A 24834-nucleotide genomic window follows, 5' to 3' on the forward strand; every position below is an offset into this window, starting at 1 on the left:
GAGAATTTGCGTTAAGATTTAGCAAACCCATTAAGTTAGGTATTTGGGATGGTCGTATCAATCATATAGAAATTGTACCGTACTTCAAAATATTTTCTAAATTTTTTTAATTAAAAAAAAAAAATATATATATATATATATATGTAAGATCCCACATCGCTCAGGGGAGTGATCCTTATATGTATATTCTCATTCCCACCTAGCATGAGGCTTTTTGGGAGCTCACTAGATTCTGGTTCCATGGGAACTCCGAAGTTAAGCGAGTAGCGCGCAAGAACAATCCCATGATGGGTGACCCACTAGGAAGTTCTCGTGTGAGTTCCTAGAAACAAAACCGTGAGGGCGTAGTCGGGGCCCAAAGCGGACAATATCGTGCTACGGCGGAGTCGAGCTCAGGATGTGGTGGGGGCCCTAGCCAAGATGTGACAATTTGGTATCAGAGCCAAACCCTAGCCGTGGTGTGCCGACGAGGACGTCGGGCCCCTAAGGGGGGTAGATTGTAAGATCCCACATCGCCCAAGGGAGTGATCCTTATATGTATATTTCCATCCTTACCTAGCATGAGGCCTTTTGGGAGTTTACTGGCTTCGGGTTCCATGGGAACTCCGAAGTTAAGCAAGTAGCGCGCGAGAGCAATCCCATAATGGGTGACCCACTGGGAAGTTCTCGTGTGAGTTCCCATAAACAAAACCGTGAGAGCGTGGTCGGGACCCAAAGCGGACAATATCGTACTACAGTGGTGGAGCAGGCCCAGGATGTGGTGGACCCAGGGCCGGGATGTGACATATATATATATATTATATCTTGATCGATCTTCCAATCGAAACATAGGATCTAAAATAGATCACTCAAAATTGGCGCATTCGTCATATAACTACCTAAATCATATAACTACCTAAAAATGGAAACGGGGCTTTTATTAATTTAATTGGGTTTAAGGAATTTATATAGTGATAATAATTTCTAAAACCCAAAATAATGGTTTAAAAGATTATAAAAAACATTTTAAACTTAATCAATTAGTTTCAACGACCTCTTCTTTATAATATAAAATCAAAAATATAACTAAAAAAAAATTCTTTTTATTATTGAGTAAGGGCGATGGGGAAAGTGATAATCCCCATCCGGAAAATGATAAAACATACTAAAATGAAAGGCGAAACCTTGCGCTTGCGTTTACCCTTTTTTCAAACAAAAAAGTACCATTCACTTTTAGAATTCAGTAGACAACAGAATTCTTATCTATATCAGAAACGAAAGAAACATTTGGCTTCAAATTAAAGTAAAACAAATTCAATTTTATATTCGTTTTAAATTAAAACATTATGAGACTAATTCTTTTTTATTTATTTTTTTTTAATGTATATTGTTTATATTGTAATTTATCTTATATATTAATATTTATTCTTTTACTATACTATTATGATGTTAATATTAATTATAATTGATAAATGTTATTTATCATTTTTATAACTTATAAATCTTATAAATAAACTATAAACAAAATTATATCACTTTATTAGTTATTAGAACGATTCAGATTATTTATTTGTTACACAAAAAAAATAAATAAATAAAAACTTTTAGAACTCTAGAAAGAGATTTTGCTAACAAAAAAAGCTTTCAATGCTGCTAGTCCAAATTTATTTTGGAGTTTCTTATTTTATATATAGTCCTCAAATTGAGGGTTATACTATAGTGACTTTTCCATTTCATTGGAGATGTTTTATTTTGGTTGGTTAGTTTTGTTTCTAATCTTAACAGAATAAAGTTAGAGAAGTTAAACTATATGGTTTTACAAGAGATTATCCTGAAGTGGGAATGAAACTCCTAAGAAAAAATGTATAATTGTTGTAGGCATAATTTACTGAACAATTATGGAGGCCTTAGAGAGAGGGGTGCGGCAATAGTAGAGAGAAAGAGAGAGATGTGTAATTGTGATGTGTGTTATATTCCAACCCATTGTGCCTTTATTTATAGTAGTAGGTTAGGTTAAATCCTTACCCCTTTAGAATTACAACTCTAATAGGAATTAGACTACTAAAGGGAATATAAAGATATCCCTAGATACACTAGGATTTACACAATCACATTCTAATCTAATAGGACGGAAACACTCCCCCCTTGAGTGTGTAAATACTCAAGTAAATGGCGCATCAAGTCTTTATTGATGAAGCAAGTACAGTTGATGAAGTCATCGGCACAATGAGCGAATGCGAGTCTCATATCAACAAAAGAATGCATAAAAAGGTAAAACTCACAAAATCTTGCTATGGTAAAACCCAAGGTAGGAGAAAATTCATAGACTAAGGAGAAAAGTGAGAAGTTGCATTAAGTCAAAACTATAAGTCTTCTCGATGCAAGTAGAAGAGCTCATAAAGGTATAATCAACCCAAGATGGGTGCCTCGTCAAAACCTAGTTAGGTAGCAAAACCCAGTGGGAAAAATGCTCATAATTGTAGGGAAAAAGAGTACATTAAGATCAAGTAAGTATACTTATGGATACTCCCCCTGAGTTTGACAGAACTTCCAAATGAGAACTACAAGCATTGCATATGATAGTTAGGCATACCAATTCCTCGAACAAGCTTCTGGAAGGTTGACTTCGACAGTGACATCGTGTAGAGATCGACAAGGTTATCTGGGATCGACTTGCATGACTTCAATCTCCTGATGCTTTGCTAATGTGGTGTAAACGCAATGTGTCTTGGCGTTGACTTTGTTGATGTATCATGGCTTGGTCAGGTTGATACATGCGGCATAGTCTTCATGGATCGTAGTTGGGACTCAATGATGGATGAAAACAACAAGTACTTCGAAGATACTTAACAAGTCTCACATGTGGCATATTGAAGTGAGGTAAGTCTTGGAACGATTCGATTATTTCGAAACTAAGGTCATATCATGGACCTCCAAGATATTGCAATATCCCTAAACAGTAAACACAAAACCATTTGAGGATTTTGCCTTGTGCGGGTTCGATAAGTAACCACCGTTAGCATAACAAACAAGGCAAGCATCATTCTGAGGATCAGGGGGGTTGGATCCACTCGAGATGCATTGGGATTTGCCTAAATTCGTAGTACTTTAAGAGTACGTCTTTAATACCAATTCAGTGGTTACGTGTAGACGCGGTGCTGCATCTTTACCAATGGATCAACAGCGAATGAGATGTTTAACACAATGAGCTAAGTACAACGAAGCACAAAGTTGAACTTATATATCGAATTTTGGATTCCATAACCTCTTCAAGGGTCTCATTTGCATATAACGTATGGACGATCACAAGTATACTCAAATGTAACACCTTCAGAGTGTAGTTCGACTGGTAGACCAAAATACCATCAAAACAATGCTTGAACTTTAGGTCAAGGCATAAACGAGTTTTCCCAAGATCCTTCATCTCAAATTCCATCTTTAGGTGCGAGGTAGTTTTCTTCAACTCATTCGGAATCTTAGTAAGATTCATGTTAACAACATAAACCGTAACTCTAGCAATTTGGAATAAGACTTCATAGTTTAACACGCAAGGGCATAATTCATCCTTGACTGATCAAATAATCACTTAGACGGGTATACCACATCCGTTGGATTGTTTCAATCTTTAAGTGAACCCCTCAAACAAGTTAAGAGGGTGTTCCATGGTTTGGAACTATTTGAACCAGTCTATGTAATTCTTCGGAAACTTACATGTAAATCTCTGTATTTTTATCCCCATGTAGAAAACAATAACTACATTTCATAATGCTACTATCAATCACAGGACGTTTTGAGAGAAACGTTGCGCCGTAAGACGTGCATCATATTGCACTATTTCATTCATTTCATTACGCTTCATTTTCCAATTGTAACACAATAAGGTTACCTTAGGCAGTGTAGGAACGATGGGTCCAAAACACAATTTGGTAATGAATTTGACCTGGATTGTAATTTCGGTTGTCAAATCAGTTATATGTTGTCACTTAATCAACGAAATACGGTTCAATATCGTCGCTTTTCATTTATGTCAGTAGCTACCATATAAGTGAAAATATCATCAATGGTAATCTCATTTCAATTCCATTAACTCATCCAAACTAGTATATTGGACCAAGAACTTCAAGTCTCAGGAGTAATCCGGATTAATCTTATGAGATGGAAATGATTTGAGACAGGGATCAAGTATAGATTCATTGTTATGCAGTGTCTTCCTCTTCTAGAAGTGAATCCTATGAACCGAGTAATCTGTCTTGCTCCACGCTAAGACAGATTGATTGGTTATTCGTCAGTGTACCGGACCATCCAACAGGGGCGTCTAAATCGTCCAACAAGGGTGGCACATCCTCCAGGGATGTTGACTCAACGTCTGTTAAGTACATCTATCCTTACAGGCATGTTTGTTGTTGGTATATGATCTCATCACTTTTAGCTAGATCAAAGGAATGCGTTTGGAGCAACATTCTGAAGCTAGAATTCATCGCATTTGCTTATCACACTTGTGCGGCATGGGGATCGAGATGAGACATAGTGGGTGACGTCCATGCAAATTTGCATCATTCTACAGGAATGTTGACATTCTTATCTCCCCCTAACGGCAGGAAAACTATCTCATTGAAGTGACAACCCGTAAATGAGCTGTAAAGAGATCGCATGCAAGGCCTCTAAGAGAGCTAGTGTGAAAGAGAATCATAATTGACAAAGATTCACATCCTTCTTTGAGGACCCATGTTGGTACGTTATGGCGGCACAACTTGGCACATGAAATGCACATCCAAATGCGCAAATACAAAAAAACGTCAGGTTCATACCCAATAACCAACTGTAACGTCAAAATGGTTGGGTGGCAACGGACCTCAAGGAAGACCAACATAACTGCGTACAAGATTGCATAGCCTTAGGCAGAAACTGAAAACTTGGTAAGTTTACCAAAATCCGGGTAATCATTGAAATTGCGCTTTATGATCGCTAGGCGAAGCTATTTAGGGTGAACATGAGAATTCAATGTTCAAATATAAACCCAAAAGACATGCAATACTTTATCGAAAACCGTCGATATAAACTCTCCGGCATTATGCAGTCTCTCAGACTTTATGGGATAAGTAGGATGGTGAGCCCTTAATCGGCTAGGGGGTTTAGCAACAATGTGTGTGGATAAATATGTGACTAGTTTCTCGATTCATCAACCAAAACCATAAGTATTTATATGGTTTGCATTTTGGTTGGATTAGTCCACATATATTCCCTTGTATCCACTGTGAAAAGATGGTCGTTTCGTATCTTTGCGAGGGATGAAATCAATTTCCCTAATGAGCAGGCTTGAAAAAGTGTGCTTGTAGGCACAAGATCCTTACTTCGGGTAAAAAGATGTGTTTTAGCACCATTGTTCAACCTAAGTGCCCCAAATAGTCGTGTCAAAGCAAGTAAAATGCTCAATCACCAAGCTCCAAGCCAAGTGGTAGAAGTGTATGTAGATTGTTGTGGCCTATTTTATATGGCAAGGGGAAGAGGATTGGCAGCAAGGAAGGATTGTAGAGAGAGATGTGTTTGTAGAATGTGCAAAGGGATGTGTGTAGATGATGTGTTATCCCCTTACGCAGTGCTTTTATTTATAGGAAAACTAATGAAAAAGGTTTGAAAACTTTGAGTTTTAATGATAAGGACAAAATAAAAGGTAAAGTGAATAGTAGCAGGATTGACTTTTTAGTGTAAAAATGTGGTTTTTCGTTAAAGTGAACAGTACCGTAAACTTTTCGTTAAAGTTCCCTTTATTTATAGTAATAAGAGGAAGAAGAAATCCTTCATCCTCAAGGAATACAAGTTCATATAAGAAAGAATAACTAGAATCAAATCTAATCTAGATGGTGTGTTCCCAATTAGGAGACAACCCATTGGCCCCAAATTAAAGCTTGAGGCTCATTTTTGGAGGTGGTGCAAAGATATTTCACTCTATTTTCTATAGTGGTTTCATTCATGATCATTGTCATCTCGAATATATCCTTAAGAAAACTTATTGATGTTCTTCCGGAATGGATAGAGTATAAGGTCTCTGACATGGTAATTCAATATCATTCATACAACGAGGAACGTGCCAATGCTCTTCATCAGGTTAGATAGACTTGAAGTCATTGCTAGAAATGTGATTTAGGTGTAAAGTTAGTGTGTGTAGTGTCGCATTCATCCAGACAACTAACTTTCCCCACATTCGTACCTAATCACGTGCTTAATTGAATTCAGTCACATAAAAACAAGAAACATGATTCAATTAACTCGTATTCGAGGACAATATCAATAAAATTATCCACAACGAAAACAAACACCAAACATGAATCCAAGAACATAGAAAAATGTTCACAAAGTAAATGGTTTACTAAGGGGATTCGACCAACAAGGCCATCCATGTCAAAATTCTGCTCTTCCAACAATGATCGGTGGAGCAAAATTAGTCTCACATATTGACTACGAGAATGGTACTCCTCAACGACATTGGTAGGGGCATAAACAGGTGCATAACCAATAATCTATTCCATCAAGACGGAAGTAGATTATGCAGGGTTAAGGTTCGGGAACACTATCCTTTATTCTTGAAGTTTTAGGTCTTAGGTGCCAAGGGTCACATTTCAGGCATGATGCCACACCTTGGCAGGCCCTGATTCTACCATATGTTGTAAAAAAATTAAAAAAAAAAACTCGAAATTGGATTATAAGAGACAAACCCAAAATTGGATTTAGTAGGCTCCAACTGAAGCTGAAGGGGTCTGTTCGGTAGGCCTCTGCCGAAGCAGAGAAGTACCATTCGGTGCACCTCTGCTGAAGTAGAGTATGCCCTTCAGTGCATCCATGCCGAAGTAGGGCATCATCGTTCTGTAGGCTTTGACCGACCTAGGTCAAGCCATTCGATAAACTTTAGCCGAATTTAGTCTATACCTTTCTCTCACGTTTGTGGTAGTAATCTGATCTGAGAATTTGGTAGACTTCCACTTTCTACACTGCTACTTCAGGAGTGAGTTGGAAACATGGAAGGATGAGAAAAGTATTCTCCAATCAAAATTCGATTGATTTATAAACTTTAGAATTGTACTTATTCAGGGACGTAATCATGGTGTGCTTCAGGCAATGTCTTTCATGATTAAACGGTATGTATGAGCAAGTCAAAAGGCCATGGAATCCTCGTTTGAGAGGTACTTCCGTTTGTAATGCTTCAAGCATAAGTTTTCGAATGAAGATCATGGCGGAAGCTGATTCAGCTCTTCCTTTCCATTGTTAGCTTTAATGGTTTCTCAGCTTCTTGATAGTCAAGTGAAGATTCATGTATTGTACCCCACATACAGTAGTTTATATTAGAAACGTCCAAATAAGGGAAATCGAACTTGTGACAGTTCGACAATCCACTGAATTAGAGGGAACAAGATTGTGATTGGTGCTATGGGAATGAATCATCCATAAGCATCAAAGTTAGAACACTCGGGTTCTAAGACATGGTTTACATGAAAAAGTCGGGTTTTCATGGGTGTATTGTTTTATGAAAACTTCGAGTTTCAAAGGCACTAAATTTGAAACTATAGGTTCAATTTAGTTTATGAACGTTTAGTTCATAAAAGAGAGGTTCCTGCAAGAACACATAATGCAATATGTTGATTTAAGTGTAGTGGATTTGAGTTGCTTTAGGAACTCAAGTGTGAGCGTTTCAGGACTACGAAAGGATGTCAACGGTTCAAATAATAGAAATAAATTATTGAATCGATAATGGCCAAAAGTGATCTTCAGATCAATAATTTTGGATTTTTTGTTAGATTAAGGGATTGCAGGTCACTTCTAATTAATTCAATAGATCGGGATCATTCGGGATCGATTGTAGAAGCAAAATAATGACATGTGAGTCTTATTAGCTTTAATTGGCGGCGGACCAAGTAACAATTGAATTATAGCTTAATTAGCGTTAACCAAAAATGTCCCAAAAAAATTATGTGTATGTTTATGAAACGCAGATGCCAATACATGGCATCGGGTTGAAGAAAAAATATAAAAGGACACAGTCCAACACGCTTGGGCTAGCTACAAAGTGATAGGTCAAGTCCTTACAGCTGTTGGGCCTTAGGAATATGGCTGCAAAGTAGCCCAACCTAACTGTAGGTCAGCGGGCTAGGGAAGGGGGTTAGAGCCCAGCACCCTAGGTTTGTTGGCTTTAGGCTAACGCGTGAAATAAGCCCAGCTTTCGCTGGCTTCTGGTTAACGCTGGAGCAGACCCAGTCAGCATAAGGCTTCTATCTTTGGGCCAAGATGATGGATTGCTTCAGGCGAGCCATATCATGGAGGAAACCCAGCAGAGCTGGTGTTGAATTTTGGGCCAGGAAACAGAAGCCCAATAGGGCTAGCTTCTGGTGAGGCATGCACAAATTGAGGCTGCAAGCCAAATCGTGAAGAACCCAAGCAATCGTTCATACATGGCTCAACGCAACTTCGAGCTGCAATGTTCCCATATTCTTTTCGAATTCTTAGGATTTGAAAAACCCTAATTACTTCTAATTTCTTTCAATTCTTTGACTCACATATTCCACATAGCAAAAATTGCATAATGCATGAAACATGTGTGTGTGTGTGTGTGTGTGTGTGTGTGTGTATTGACAAATATATGAAACATATACACAATATATATCGGAAGGTACATATAAATGTAAGGAGTTCATGCATCATGAGGAATGTTTTCATGCTTCATGGTCGTTTCAAATATCTTACTTTATTTTAAGCGTATATGATTGGTAGAAAACAACAAAATCCTTTGAATTTGTAGAAGATCCTTCTCGGAAAACTAGAATTGCATCTCTAATGTGTTGTATCACATTCAACACAGAAAAATTAAATTGAATCAATAGCATGTAGATCAATAATAAATTAATAAATTAATCATAAAAAGAATGATTAAAACGTAATACTCTAATTGAAGATCAAACTCTCTTTAGCGCAGCTTCAAGAGAGTGCTGATAACATGTTGTAGGCATAATTTACTAAATAATTATGAAGGCCTTAGAGAGAGGGGTGCGGTAATAGTAGAGAGAAAGAGAGAGATGTGTACTTGTGAGGTGTGTTATATTTCATCTCATTGTGCCTTTTATTTATAGTAGTAGGATAGGTAAAATCCTTATCCTTTTAGAATTACATCTCTAAGAGGAACTAGACTAATAAAAGGAATATAAAAGATATCCCTAGATACACTAGGATTTATACAATCACATTTCTAATCTAATAGGACTACAACAATAATAACTTAAATAAGTATATTGGCATAATGTTTTGTTTATACATGTTTTTTCATTTGATTAATTTTTTAAACTAAAACCAGAAATTATAATCACGAATAAATCCTTTTCAAAAAATGTAGGTTCTAGTAAAAATTATAAAAACGAGTTACCAAATGACAAGAAGACCGCATAGCGCAGTGGATTAGCGCGTTTGACTTCGGATCAAAAGGTCATGGGTTCGACTCCCACTGTGGTCGCTTCAAACAACACTTTATTTGGACATTTACTTAATTTTTTGTTTCATGGAAATAGCAGCTGCATGTCACTGTTTTTTAATAGCATTTTGTTGTAACCGTTGGATCAAAATTCAACGGCCGTGTTATTGGTTCAGAAGAATTCGAACCCCCTGCTCAGGAGAGGATCCAAATCCAACAACTCCAACCTGTGGTCGCTTCAAACAACACTTTATTTGTACATTTACTTAATTTTTTTGTTTCATGGAAATAGCAGCTGCATGTCACTTTTTTTTAATAGCATTTTGTTGTAACCGTTGGATCAAAATTCAACGGCCTGTGTTATTGGTTCAGAAGAATTCGAACCCCCTGCTCAGGAGAGGATCCAAATCCAACAACTCCAACCTTTGTTTTGTTTTATCTTCCACTAGAAGGGATCACTTTGCGTTATCTGTGTGCTTTTATTTTTTATTGGCTTTTTAGCCAAAATGATTTCAAAGATTTACCTAATTCCTCATTTTGATTTTTGAGATTTGAAATCAATAGAAGTGCTCTGAGATTGTCCATCATCAATCATTTTGGTCCCTCGTTGAAAAATTATGTTAAATAAGGATCAAAATGATAAAATTACCCTCAATATAATAAACAATGCCAAAATTATTTGACAAAAATTAAGGGTATTTTTGTCATTTTATTCTTATTTTATGGAGGTTTTTCATGGAATGACCAAAATGATTGATTATGGACAAACTCAGAGACCAATTATATCGATTTCAAATCTCAGGGACTAGAGTGAGGAGTTATGCAAATCTTAGGAACCATTTTGGCTAAAAAGCCTTTTTTATTTTTATTTTTTTTTGAATTTTTTTTTTTTACCCAAAATGGTATTTGAGATTGACATAACTCTTCATTTTGGCATGACAATGAAAATTGATAGGAATGTGCCTTGAGTTTGTCCATCGTAGAATATAACTTTCACTTTAGCATGACAATGAAAATTGATAGGAATGGTACTTGAGTTTGTCCATCGTAAATTATTTTGGTCATTTTGTTAAAAAATTGTTAATATCTTCATTAGGTAGAGGAGTTGGTTTGTCAAAAATACCCTGAAAAATGTGGTCATATGGTCGTTCACGGAAGGACTAAAATGATTTGCAGTGGACAAGCTCATAGGACCACTTCTATCTGTTTTTATTGTCAAATGACCAAAATAAGGAGTTATGCCAATCTTAAAAACCAATTTGGTAAATAACAAAAAAATATAAACTTTTGTGAATTACCTACAGTTCAGTTTAATCACCACCCACTTTATTCTCACATGATTCAATTTGTGGATGTAATTATTTCCATTGGATTTTAATTCCGTATCTCCAGAATCACAACACAGCAGAAACAGTTCGTAATTTTCTGGGGTTTGAGGCATTGAGCTGCCTAGTCTAGAGCATAATGTCAAATAAGGAAAAACGAAAACAAACAATCGTGCATTGGATGAGTAGGGTTGTGTAGGGATTTTCAAGTTAAACACAGATAATCCGAGAACCTCGTCCTCAAGTACAATCTATTCATACAGATACTCAATTAGAGATGCAGAAACTTGTAAGAACATATTGAATATTGAATCTTCTATAAATCCACTCAACTCCACGATCGATACTATACACTGAACATGTGTGTACAAGGAAACACATTCAGACTCAAGATCTGTGTTACATACAAATCAACTTCACTACTCCCTCAGCGTCCTACTTGTATAATGCATTTGATATCGGGGAAAATTTTTGAAGTCCAAGAGGAAGAGAGCCAAAGAACAACTGGCTTCAAAGGATGATGGTACAGGAAGATTCAAAATTATCGGGAAAAGAAGATTACCGCAATTAAAACAGTTCACTATCTTCACTCGGCAGCCTTTTTCCTCCTACCACCACGTCTTGGAGTAACAGTGACAGGCTCTTCAGCCTCTTCCGGTGGTTGCTGATTATTTACAAGATCTTTTGACAAATTCATTTGACTTCGTAGCCGCAATATTTCACCCTTGGCAGATGCCAATTCCTCTTCCAATTTTTTGCTTCTCTTCTCCAGACCCTCCCTTTCCTCGCCTAGTCTCATGACAAGATTATGGACATCTTCCATGTTTTCTCGGGCCTCTTTGGACGCAATCTTATGCTCTGTTAGGGAATTGTAAACCACCTCTTTCTCATCTTCAAGGCTAGAAATTAGAGAATTAGCCCTCTCTAAATCTTGGGAAAGCACCATTGCATTTCGGTTCATCTCATCCAGTGCTTTGGTAGCCTCTTCCAGGTCTGTTTCAAGAGATTTCCGAGACTCCTTATCCTTCAAAATCTGTTTCTCCAAAGCTTTAACTTCTTTTTTCAAAGAAGAAACTAGCTCCTTTTCTTCTTTTAGATCACTTGAAGCTCTTTCAGCTTTTTTGTAGACATCAACCAATTCCTCCTGCAGACTATCACGTTTTTCAGCAACAACTGTTAGTTCATGGGACAGAACTTGCAGCTCCTCATTTGTATTCTTCAGAAGTTCTTTTGCTGCAGAAAGCTCACCAGCAACCGCATCACCACTTAACGTCACCTCATCAAGGGTCCTCTGCAGCGATTCCCTAACTCCAGTAAACTCGGTCCGAACCCTAGAGATCTCAGCTTCAAGTTCCGTGTACAAAGTTTTTGACTGTTTTAATTGATTTTCCAGATTGGAAGCTTCACTTCTTGATTTTGCAAGAGCTTCCTGAGTGCTTTGGAGTTCATGTTTCAAATTCGTTTCAATTTCCAGTTCTCTATCCAGAAGTTCCTTCAAGTTTTCCTTCTCTCGGGTCAAATCAACAATTACTTTTTTGTTTCTACTTGTGTCATTCAGAGCAAGTTCAAGCTTTTCCTTTAGCTGCTGAAATTTCTCTTCCTTTTCTCCCAAAAGCTTAGCATCCAAATCTGCCTTTCTACAGGAGGATGTTTTCAGATTATTGTATTCCTCCTGAATAGCATCAAACTCCCTCTTCGAATCATCTAATTCAGAAGTTAAAGAACTAACTGTTGCATTCAGTTCATCGAGTGAGGAATTCTTCAATTCTAATTCCTTTTGATTTTTCAGGAGTTCATCTTTCAACATTTGACTATCTGAAAGTGCATTCGTTAGTTCATCCATCCTTTGATTGTAGGTAGCTTTCAAGTCCCTCAACTCCAAATCTTTTTCGGCTAGAGAAGAGCCAAGACTTCGGACATTATTTTCTTTATCCTTGATTTCTGAATTGAGCAAATCAATCCTTCCCTGTAAGACTTCAATTGAGTTTTGCTTTTCCTTCAAATTTTCTTCAAGTAATACCTTTTCTTCTCCGGCCTTGGAAAGGTTGGTTTTAAGACTGTCAATTTGAATTTTTAGCCCCTCAAGCAACTTCTTTTCACCATTTAACTCCTTTCCTAAGCTTGCAATTGTACTTTTTGCCAAACTCAGTTGGCTTCTTAGAGAGTTCTGCTCTTCCTTTGCCTTTGCGAGTTGCTTGCTCCGTTCTTCCTGTTCACCTAGTAACTTTGATTCATAGCTCTTCCCCAATGAAACAATAGCAGCTTCCTTTTCGTTCAGCTTGGTCTTCATCTGTGCATTTTCAACCAAATTAAATGTGGGTTAAATCAAACAAAGCATCTAAAAGTATTTACTTGAATAGAACACAAGATTGGGAAACAAGTTAAAAGACGCATTATTTTTTTTGTACATTTTGAAGTTCCTTTTCAAAGAGACTAGACTCCCGTCAGCATCTGTGGTATGTCTGTGTTGTCTCAGCATGTAAAGAAAAGCTTTTTCTGTGGAATTGAATAGGGACTTACAGATTCGACTTTGGCATCAGTGGCTTTCTTTTCTGACTGAGTCAATGCATAGAGCGCACCAAGGACACCAGAACTGAAAATACCAATGCCATTCAGGAGAGACAAAACGGGAATTGGTGCTGCATTTGTTTGAGGTGCTTCCTGTTCAATGAATAACTCACTTTAGAACATGAAGCCTTATAACAAACAATTAACAAAATAAAAAGGAAAGATATTAAATACAGATTTTTTTAGTGAGTCTAGTAGACATTCGTAGCTTCTTCGTACCTCTGTGTTTTTACTCCCGTCTGGTGTCTTTAGCTCACTTTCTTCTGGAAAAAAAAAGGAAATAAAGGAACTAATGCATAAACCGCATGAAACGAGATGGAAACTTGTCACAAAACATAATAATTTATAATAACACCCGTCCATGTTAAGGAAAAGAACTAAAAATGCAGCACATTGTAAGAATCTTCCTAAAAGGAATATATAAAGAGAAGGTTTTGTAAACACCCTAAACTACCTTTGAAATATTATTGCCTAATTAATAGGATCCGCACATATATCCCAACTTTGCATATTTAAAGGATATGAACTGTGTTTTGTGGAACTCTACTTAAATTCTGCTTGTCTGCATCCCCTTCCCTTAGTTTGGTTGGCAAAATGATGAACAAAGAAACTAAAAATCCAACATGACTACCCATACCAATCCACATATTGCAGACACTCGACATGAAAGATGTCTTTTAGGCCCATTAATGCCCCACTTAGTATTCAACCATTAAAGAAAATGGACTAAATTTGGGATATCATCGAATTCTCACTTAAATTACCTGGATGACTTGGGGCAGGACTTGTGCTGTGCCTAGCTAATCTGCCAAACTACGCAAATTCTGCTGCTATTTTGAGTTGCTAAAAGAAGAAACTGACTCGCAGAACAGCTGATCCGACAATAAATTTATGTAGCTGGCCTGGCATTAAGTTTAACTAACAAACTAAACAAGCTTTAAACAACCTAGAACATGTCAGATTTTCATTTTAGTCCTGATTAAGCATTCAAAGTCACGAATGATGGGTAGAACTTACCCTTACGAAACCATCTTCTAAGGGAAGGGTGTCCAAGGGCTTATAAACTATCCAACGATACACTATTTGTTTCAAACTTTCAATATGGCGCATTTGGGACGAGACAATCCATAACACTAATGCACCATACATCCTCGTTTACCTGTGTTTCTACACTCATCTACCACCCTAAACCCTAAACCCCAAGACAATCTTACAGATTACAATCACTTATGTTTACAAGTAGAAACTTCCCACTTGATACAGTGCAAAGGAAATACACCATAACCATTCTAGAATCTAGCTAGAATTGCCTAATCACAATCAGATTTTCAATCGTTATTGGCAATAGAAACCCTTAAACTTAAACTGCATTATCAAAACCCCTAATCCATTTACAGAATCTTGAGTCAACACTCACCAGTCACTTCGAACAGAAAAATAATATCCTTTTGTAAAGAATAAGAAGAACTCATTCAAATTCTAATAAGTTTCTTAAAAGACTATTTGCAACAAACCCAAATCTTTAAAATGGCAAACAATTAACAAACCCAATAAGCTTTTTGCCTTAAAAATACGATTACAATGAAAATTTTCCAATTTCCATTTCCCAAAAATTTTATATTCTCCAATCCCACCCATCAAGAAGAAAGAAACCAATTTGAATCACAATGACAGTTCAACTTACTAGTGGCCAAGCCTTCAAGAGCAGTGGCCCTGAGCTGCAAGAGTGGAAGAACTGAAATACCCACAAACAGAATAGCCCTCCTCATGCTACACACGCCGTCGTTCGAGTCCTCGTGGCGCAGGGACGCCATTGGTACCACCGTCCTCCTCCTTGTCTCTGCACTCCTAGAGGTGGAACACAGGAAAATGGGGTGAGAGGAAGAACAAGAAGAAGAGGGGAAAGGAGAGAGGGAGAGGGGAGAGTGCAAAAAGCAAGAGCTCCCCATCAGAAAGCCCATTGCTTTTGTTTCTTGATTGATTGATTTGTTTGCCTCTGGCCTGGTTGGATTAAAGGGATAGAATGTTGAGCACTCAGAGGCAGAGCTTTTGCTCTTTTTTATTTCAGTTTTTCGGTTTCAGGGGTGTCTTTATGGCTGATTTGTAAATTAAGTGAATTGCCACTAATATGAAATAAATACGTTAATTAACAATGAAGTAATAATCTAATCATCAACAATCACTTCATATTAGTTTATAAAATTCAATTTAAAAAGATGATTTTCCTAACATTACCCATTTTTAATTTTATTATCATTTTTTAATATAAAACAATAATTTTTAATTAGGCTTAAATGCTATAACGGTTCATGTGTTTTAGTCATTAAGTCAATTTAGTTCTTTTGTTTTCAATTTGGCCAATTTGGTCGGGAGCTTTACATATAGAGACAAAAACTTTTACTATATTTCAAGAAACTCCACTAGTTTTTCGAACATGTCAAGAAGAGACAAAAACATAAAAACAATTATAGCCTAACCCAATAACATAGAAACAATGTTTTAAAATATCAGTCATACCTCTAAGGCTTTAGGGCTATTAATAAAACTCAGTCCTCATAACTCCAACAAAATTAATGTGCCATAAGCTTAACTCGTCTTCGACTATTTCTGCAGAATCAGTTTTGAAATTATATGCAGAATCAGTTTGTATCCTTTAATACTATAATCAATTCAACCCATCCTCGACCATTTTTGCAAAATCAATTCAATCATTCATTGACCATTTTTGCATAATCAATTCAACATGTCATCAACCATATTTGTAGAATTAGTTCAACCCGTCGTCGACCATTTATGCAGAATCAGTTCAATTAGACCCGACGTTTTTGCAGAATCAGTTCAACTCATCTTCGACCGTTTTTGTAGTATCAATTCAACCCGTCCTCCTACAATTCAACCCATGCTCCTCCAATTCAACCCATCCTTGATCATTTTTGCAAAATCAGTTCAACCTGTCCTTGATTGTTTTTGGAGAACCAGTTCAACCCGTCATTGACCATCTTTTCAGAATTACTTCAACCCGTCCTTAACTGTTTTTGCAGAATTAGTTCAACGTAGTTCAACCCATCCTTAACCATTTTTGCTAAATTAGTTCAACCTGTCCTCCACCATTTTTTCAAAATCAGTTCAACGTTTTTGCAGAATCAGTTTACCTCGTCCTCGACCATTTTTGCTGAATCAGTTCAACGTTTCTACAAAATCAGTTTAACCCTTCCTCGATTATTTTGCAGAATCAATTCAACCCATCATCGACTGTTTTTTTAGAACAGTACCCATCTTTGACCATTTTTGACGAATCAGTTCAACTCGTCTTCGATAAATGTCAATGTTTACAAAATTTCCCTAATTCATCTTTTGGTTTATTAAGTCGTAGGTGTGTTCAATAAATTTTCATTTCCAAAATCCAGTTCTTGTATTATTTTTTTCATCTTACAAATTCAAATTTAAAGAAAGGTAAAAGGTCTTCTAATTTGTTTGATTTGAAACTCATCTTAAATTGGTCAATGGAAGGTTATTTGTGATAAATCGGTTTGATTTGAATATCATATACTATAAAGCAGCAAGAACATCCTTCAATCCAATTTCAAGGCACATTTAATTTGAAAAGAGAAAAAAGAAGGGAATTATACCTTGTCTATCAAATAATTAAAGCTAGATGGGAACTTTAATTGTCCAACTAGGAATGGGAATGAGATGGTAAACCAGGTAGAGGTCGTAGATCCACAAGTTCATTCATTCATTTGAATAATTAAATTGAATAATTAAATGGAACCAATATTCCTTGAAGAGAGAAATAGAGAGAAAGGAGGAATGGTTGAAGAGATATAAGTGTGAAAAAAAACTTTTTCCTGTAAAGGGTAATTTTGTAACCTACACTCTAGAGAAAAAAAAAAAGGCAATGGTATCATTTTTGGATTTGGATCATCGCCAGATCCCCTCCCTGGGAATCCTAGGGATCAACGCATGTGGACCGTTGATAAAAAATCGTGCGGTCACAATTTTGTTCTTTTTTATATTTTTCATGCAAAACGAGGCTAATTTACTTTTAAAAATATAAAAAGCATTTAATTGGGGCCACATGATTTTTGATCAACGGTTCACGTGTGTTGATCCCTAGAATCCCCAGGGAAAGGATCCGGCGAGGATCCAAATCCATCATTTTTCACATGTATTAACTTTGTCTCTCCTTAAAATGTGTAAAAAGTGTTGCCTCAATATACAATTAAGTATTAAAGGCATACTCTATGTGTAATTTTTCCTATTATAAACTTATTTGTTAGGTTATAATTTATTTGATTTAAAATATTTAAAATGAAATAAAATTAAAATTAAAAAAAAAATATTCTCCTTCCAATTCTCCAACTTCCTCCCTAACATTTTTACCCCCTCACTTTTCTATGCCACAACCTTAATCATTTTTCAGATTAGAAGTTTTATTTCTTATATGTATTATTTCTCATTGATTTGTATATTTCTATAAAGAGAAAGGGTAATTATTTCTTGACACACCCCAACCGAGGCCAGGGCATGCTGGCCGTCACGTGGAAGTGACGTAGCCATGTGCACAGTGCGGAAGCTAAAAACAGTAATGTAAAAGTACGAATAATTTAAAAACTAGCAAATAAAATGTAATAAAGTATGTGCTAGCGTAAGTAAGTCGCTGAATTCAGAGCCTAAAGTCTACAGCAGTCCAAAAGAAACGATACAACAATAGTGCACCGAAGGTGACCCTACATAGGTGAGTGTCTGTCAGAAATGCCGGGACGTCCCTTGGGAAAACCACCGAACCCGCTAAGCTACTAGAACCTGGAGGGGCGCAAAACAAAAGTGTGAGTGGGCAAAAACAAATTCTTTGAAAACCATTTCATAAAATATTCTAACCCCTCGCCGTAAAACCTGTATACTTCCCAGTAAATAACCATATACACGTATGTATAAATATGCCAATCATGTTTACTAATATGCCATGTCAAACCTCATAATGAAATGCAGGTGCTCAGGTATAAATCACATCAATATCATAACATCTGACAGCCGGAGTCCCCTAAGTGACCTGTACGGCTGATTCTAGAGCTCAAATCTCAAATTCCATAACTAAACCTGCTCACGAGTCGGAACCACCTAAAGTGGTCTGTACGACAGGCCTGGGTGTAAAACATATAAACGCTCTAGTGCTACGATCACGTGAAGGCTGTGCGAATAATCGCGGGTCACCTACGAGTCGGAACCACCTATAGTGGTCTGTACGACAAGACTGTGCACCTAACTTGGATTCAAGCTGAGCGTGTGGTGCGGGAGGTGAACAACACGTGAAGGACTGTGCCCTACTCTGGGCGGGAGCACTAACACCGGGGGTGCAGGTTATGAGCTCTCTAAGCATCTCTAACCACTATTTAATGCAATCGTTAAATAACGCTTACCTGGCACTTACCTATGCCTCCACAGCACCAGTATATATATATATATATATGACATATGCATAATTGAATATATAATTAAACGTATATGCCACTAATCATGCCTAACCACCAATTGAATAAAAGGAATGGCATATAACGAAGCATTTAAACTAATTTCTGGGAATTAATGTGTATATAGGTATATACGGAAAACAAAAGCCCACTCACTGGTATGTGGAAGGGTCGTAGCCCCCCTGCCTCGAGTGTGCACGCTCGTCCTCGGGATACGTGTCACCTATATGCGAATTAACTATAAAAACGTTAACTTTAAAGCACATAACCGTCCGTTCAAAATAACTTCTCATACATTGCTCAAAATGGACAAATGAATATACCAACATGATCTACACAACCTCAGGATCACAACCATATTTTTAAAATATTTTTTGGACCTCTCACGCGCCCCCACGCGCCAAAACAGGCACGGACCCACGCGCCCCCACGCGCGGCCACGTGCCATGCACACTGACGGCGTCAAGTGACGCCGTCAGGAATATTCCGTTAAACCAACGGAATATTCCATTAACCCTAACTGACGCCGTCACTGCCGTTAGGAATATTCCGTTAAACCTAAACGGAATATTCCTGTTTCTTCTCCGATCAGTCACCGTCGCCGGCGCCGTCGCCGGAAAACCTGCAAATCGCTATAACTCACTCGTTTTTCCACCTTTTTTCACGTTTCTTGCACCAAAATCAACCTTAGAACTAGTAGAACATGATCCTACAAGTTTTAAGGCCTAAAACTACAAGATTATACCTGTCCAAATCTCCAAAACTCGGCCAACTTCGAACCAAGCTTTCCCGACGTCCAAATTTGTCCAACGAAGCACTCCTAAGCTCCTGGGAACCTCACAAACACAACTACAAGCTTCAAAATCCCAAAAACAAGCTAGAATAACTTTGCATGAACAGTGTTCAAAACGGACATGGCGATATCGACGTGAAAACGTCGAAGTTCTTACTTGAAAATGGCACCACTGGACTCCTCTCAGCCTCACAAGCACGATGGTGGTCTTGGTTCCTTCGATCTGTGAAGATTTGGTGGGTTTTGGGTTTGGTCCGTACGTATATGGTGAAAAGGAAGGGGAAAGGGAGCACGAGAAAGAGAGAGAGAGAGAGAGAGAGACAGGGAATGACAGTGAGAGGGATAGGGATAGGGTGTGTGTGTGTGTGGTCCAACTCTGGCCAACACCACACAAAACAACCAAAAACATAACAAAAACAAACTAGGGGTAAAATGGTAATTTCACATGTACGTTTCGATAATTCCGGGACGGGATGTCACATTTCTCATATGATTTTTCTTATGAATTTTTTAAAAGAGATTGAATGAAATATCCTTCATTGGCTAATAGAGACAAACACGAGGACTAAATTAGCCAAATCGAAAACACGGGGATTAAATTTTCCATATAGCTATAACATAGGGAGCATTTTGACATTTAAGCCTTTTAATTATTTATTTATGACGACATAGTTAGTGTTATCGTCTAGAACTGTTCTTATTAACTATATGTGATTCTTGAACCATAAGAGGGTTTTTTTTTCTTTCCCCTTTCTCCCAATAAATAATGTATATCATGATAGAACATTTGCAATTGTAGTGATCTTGGGAGTTTATGTTAGTAAACAATCATGTAAGTTTTGTTTTGTTCATTTCCTTCTTCAGAAAAAGTAATAATTTGACAGCATTGTGTAACATCCCACATCGCCCAGGGAACTGATCCTTAAATGTATATTCCCATCCTACCTAGCACGAGGCCTTTTGGGAGCTCACTGGCTTCGGGTTCCGTAGGAACTCCGAAGTTAAGCGCGAAGGGGGCTAGAGCAATCCCATGATGGGTGACCCACAGGGAAGTTGCTCGTGAGTTCCCAAAAACAAAACCGTGAGGGAATGGTAAGCCCAAAGCGGACAATATCATGCTACGGTAGTGGAGCGAGCCCGGTAAGTAGTGCCACCCGGGCCGGGATGTGACATTGGTATCAGAGCCAATCCCTGGCCGGAAATGTGCCGACGAGGACGTCGGGCCCCTAAGGGGGGTGGATTGTAACATCCCACATCGCCCAGGGAACTGATCCTTAAATGTATATTCCCATTCTACCTAGCACGAGGCCTTTTGGGAGCTCACTGGCTTCGGGTTCCGTAGGAACTCCGAAGTTAAGCGAGAAGGGGGCTAGAGCAATCCCATGATGGGTGACCCACAGGGAAGTTGCTCGTGAGTTCCCAAAAACAAAACCGTGAGGGAATGGTAAGCCCAAAGCGGACAATATCGTGCTACGGTAGTGGAGCGGGCCCGGGAAGTAGTGCCACCCGGGGCGGGATGTGACAATTGCCTGCTGTAGTGCAGTGATAACAAGTTTGATCCTAATGAATTTTGAATTTTGCTATATTCTAGATGCAATAGTCTATCTCATGAAAAGTGAGGTTGGAAGTCCACCCGTTTTGTCATGATAAGTGACAAGGGAAGGCTAGGGTAGTTACTATTTACTTTGTAGGTGAACCGATGAGAAAATGCCAAGTAGGAAAATCTTCAATTCTGGCAACTAAATATTCAATATCTTCATTTCCTGTCACATAAGAGATTTTTTTTCTTTTGCGCACAGAACTACCAATGCGACTAGTAAGGGAGCACCCTCTCTTTGAATCGGATACAAGCAGCACCATTTTCAAAGAGAAACTGCAAATAAACTAGTTAGTGACCACTCCTATAAAGACTATGCACACAAAACTGCCAATGAATATGTCAAGTACATAGAGATAAGATCGCACCAACTTTATCATGAGACACCAACAAAAGACGTAAACCCACAAGAAAAAAATTTGACACGATTAAAAGTATCACTAACATCTAGAAAACCCACAGCTAAGCCATCCCTTTTCCAAACCTCGAGAAAATGACATTTTTTTTTTCCAAATTTCCGAAGTTGGGAAAAATTTCAAACCAAAAATGGGTAAAAATCAAAGGCATATTTGTCAATATGCCCCCTGAACTTGTATAGAGCTGTTAATTTTTCCCTTGAACTTTAATTTTAGCCGATTATCTCTCCGAACTTTTATAAATAGTCAATTCTCCCATTGACGCTAGATTTTAAAAAATTTCATCCAACTTTCCATCTATTTTCACCACGAGACAACACATGACAATTGTATTGGGGCAATAATGAAAAATTGGATGAAAATTTTTAAAATCTAACACTAGGGGAGAAATTGGTTATTTATAAAGTTTTAGGGGGTAATTGCCTGAAGTTAAAGTTCTATGAGAAATTGGCCAATTATAAAAGTTCAGTAAAAAATTAGCTAAAAGTAAAATTCTGAGAAAAAATTAACAACTCTATACTAGTTCGAAGAGAAACCGACGAATACCTCAAATCAAAATAATAACTTTACTCACAACTACAAGAAGCCCAAATCCGCAAGGCCCAGCCCACCTGAATACAACAATAACGGTTCTGCACCGCAGGAAAAATAACGTACCAGGCAGTCAGGCGTGCCGCGTGCAGATGCAGTGACCTTCTTTAATCCCCAAATCTTTTACTCCCCTTCTCTCTCTGCCTTCTTGTCTTTCCCTTCTTCCCATCCCAGTTTCCCCGAAAGAGACACAATTGATTGCAAATTTTTAGCAGATGTCGAGTTAAACCTCTTTAGGAAGCTTCAATTTGGCTTTCCACCCAACAAATTTCGGGGGAAGTTTGGAATTTGAGGTAAGAGCTAAGGGTTTCATTCATTTCTCGTTTTTGAAACTCCTGGAATTTGAATTTAGCTCAAGAATCTTTGAAAGTTGAATCGTGGGTTTGTTTTTGTTTTTAGATTTCATGCGTTTGGGAAAATAAATTAGGTATATTTTAACTAGAAGGTTGATGGGGTTTAGGTTTACTTCCCAATTTTGTTGACCTAAGTGTGTTATATATTCTCTGATTGTGAATTTCTTTGGGCAATAGGCTGTTTTGAGGAAGATTTTGATGTGGGGTTTGCTGTTTTCGTGTTTTTTTTAAACGAAATGCTGATTTGGAGCTAGTGGGGTTTGCTGTTTTCGTGTTTTTTTTAAAACGAATGCTGATTTGGAGCTAGTGGGGTTTGCTGTTTTCGTGTTTTTTTTTAAACGAATGCTGATTTGGAGCTAGTTTAGTTCTATGAAGGAGAAGTTGTTGGTTGGATTTAGAATCCAAAGGGGAAAAAGAATAATGGGGGTGTATGGAGCTTAATCCCGAAATGGCAAAACTGGTTGTTTCGAACTAGGAACTAGAGTCTTTCTAGGTTATCTTCTTTGTGGTTGTTTTGTTGTTAATCTTGAGTTCGTGCTGAAATGGATGACACCGAAGATGACACAAGGTATCCTCCAAACCTGTATGGTGGGAATCACCAGCAGGGCTATGGTTCTTCACAACGCCAAAAGCTTCCTGCTCGTGGTGGTGTTCCATATCCTAGGCCAGTCGGTAATGACTATGCCGATGATGAGGAGGAAGATGAGACTGATGACGATGAAGAATTGGGCGAGGAAGAAGAAGATAACAATGGTCAAAATGGCTATCCTTCTGTTCATAAAGGTGTTGGGGATGATGATCACGAGGATGATAGTGATGATGAAGAGGATGAGGATGATGAAGAGGATAATAAGATGATGGTTAGAAGGCTGGATGATGATGATTTGAAAACGCACCCAAAGAAGCGTAAGTTAAAGAGTTTGATTTCAAGTTATGAATTTGCTCCTCGTTTGCCAGCTCCTCCTCCTCCTGCTGCTGCACCCTCTGCTCCAAGACAATCAATTGGTGGTCGGAATGCGCTTACAGATTGGACTGAACGTGAGACTTTTGTGTTACTAGATGCTTGGGGTGACCGGTTCCTTCAACGTGGAAAAAAGAGCCTTCGCTCTGAGGAGTGGCAAGAGGTTGCAGAGAAAGTATCAGAGGTGTCCAAGATTGAAAGGACAGACACACAATGCCGCAATCGGTTGGATACATTGAAGAAAAAGTACAAGAAGGAGAGGGCCAAGTTCGCAGAGTCTGGTGGTGCCACTAGTAAGTGGGTTTACTTCACAAAGATGGATATGTTGATGTCATCGCTACAACAGCAAGCCGGCCTCTCGTGTGGTTTGGACTCAGGGGAGTATGTTTTCATGAACCCTAAAGTGTATTTAAACCGTGCAAATGGGTTGGATGAGATGAGGGATAGTCCAGAGAATTCTGAATCATCTGAGGGAGGGGATGACGATTCAGATGGGCTACCACCCAAGAAGAGAAGGTATGGAAGGGAGAATGGTGATCGGGGTTCCTTTAGATTGCTTGCTGATTCCATTCAAAAGTTCAGCGACATATATGAGAAGATTGAAAAGAGTAAAAGGAAGCAGATGGCGGAACTAGAGAAGATGAGGATGGATTTCCACAGAGACTTGGAACTGCAGAAGAGGCAGATTATGGAGAGAGCGCAGGCTGAGATAGCGAAAATACAGCAGGGCGATGACGAGGAGAATGATAACTCTGCCGAAAATGCTAGCGGGTAATATCGGTATCTATCCGTAATATTAATGGGTTATGTTAACTGCAAGCTGTTGTTGTATCAATTGGGGAAGACTTTATCCCCTTGTATTTCTTTTGAGGAAATAAGTTGTTGATTTTGTAACAGATATGGTAATTAGAAACTAAATATTTCGAGTTACTACTGGGTTGCCTCCTTTGTTTCCCTTTTGTTCCAGTTTGAGTTGGAAATCATGGGATTGGAGTGATATGATAAGTGCCCATCGAATAACAATATCGTTTTTAATTTTTAATTTTTAGTTTTCATTCGTGTTATAGATACATGGGAGAGAGAGTGACGGTGAAAAAATGTGAAGGGAACGTGTATGTAATGACGCGAAAAATTGAAAACAACTCATTCTCGAGTGTTCGTTTTCATATAATGTCTTTCATTTCTCCCCTTCACCACCTCCCGGCCTGTTCTTCTTACACTCCTCGGGCAGCCGGCTGCACTCCACGCTTGTGAGAGCACAAAAAATTGTAAACATTTAGTTGGGAGTGTAGATAGCTGGAATACGAAATTGCAAATACTCGGTTCGGA

The 24834-nt window shown here is 38.0% G+C and overlaps 2 protein-coding genes and 1 non-coding gene across 4 annotated transcripts; 2 read left to right on the top strand and 1 right to left on the bottom strand.

Moving 5' to 3' along the window:
- The first annotated feature begins 9398 nt into the window (after positions 1-9398).
- TRNAR-UCG lies at positions 9399-9472 on the top strand. The gene has a single exon. It is a non-coding gene; the product is annotated as a tRNA-Arg (tRNA).
- Positions 9473-11033: 1561 nt separating this feature from the next.
- LOC103948845 (MAR-binding filament-like protein 1-1) lies at positions 11034-15390 on the bottom strand. Of its 2 annotated transcripts, none has more exons than XM_009359920.3 (4): positions 15008-15390; positions 13543-13583; positions 13276-13416; positions 11034-13045 (listed from the first exon to the last, which is right to left on the bottom strand). In XM_009359920.3, the coding sequence occupies exons 1-4, from the start codon at positions 15282-15284 to the stop codon at positions 11342-11344; spliced, it is 2163 nt and encodes a 720-aa protein (XP_009358195.2). In that variant the 5' UTR covers positions 15285-15390; the 3' UTR covers positions 11034-11341. The 2 variants fall into 2 exon arrangements, with proteins under 2 accessions (XP_009358195.2, XP_009358194.2); XM_009359919.3 differs by having other exon boundaries at positions 13543-13586.
- Positions 15391-22245: 6855 nt separating this feature from the next.
- LOC125478719 (trihelix transcription factor ASIL1-like) lies at positions 22246-24435 on the top strand. The gene has a single exon (XM_048587190.1). It carries the CDS (start codon positions 23087-23089, stop codon positions 24278-24280), a length of 1194 nt encoding a protein of 397 aa, XP_048443147.1. The 5' UTR covers positions 22246-23086; the 3' UTR covers positions 24281-24435.
- The last annotated feature ends 399 nt before the right edge of the window (positions 24436-24834 follow it).

The sequence above is a fragment of a genome, unplaced genomic scaffold (assembly GCF_019419815.1).
Source record: "Pyrus x bretschneideri cultivar Hongxiangsu unplaced genomic scaffold, Pyrus_bretschneideri_v1 Contig26, whole genome shotgun sequence".
Taxonomy (NCBI): domain Eukaryota; kingdom Viridiplantae; phylum Streptophyta; class Magnoliopsida; order Rosales; family Rosaceae; genus Pyrus; species Pyrus x bretschneideri.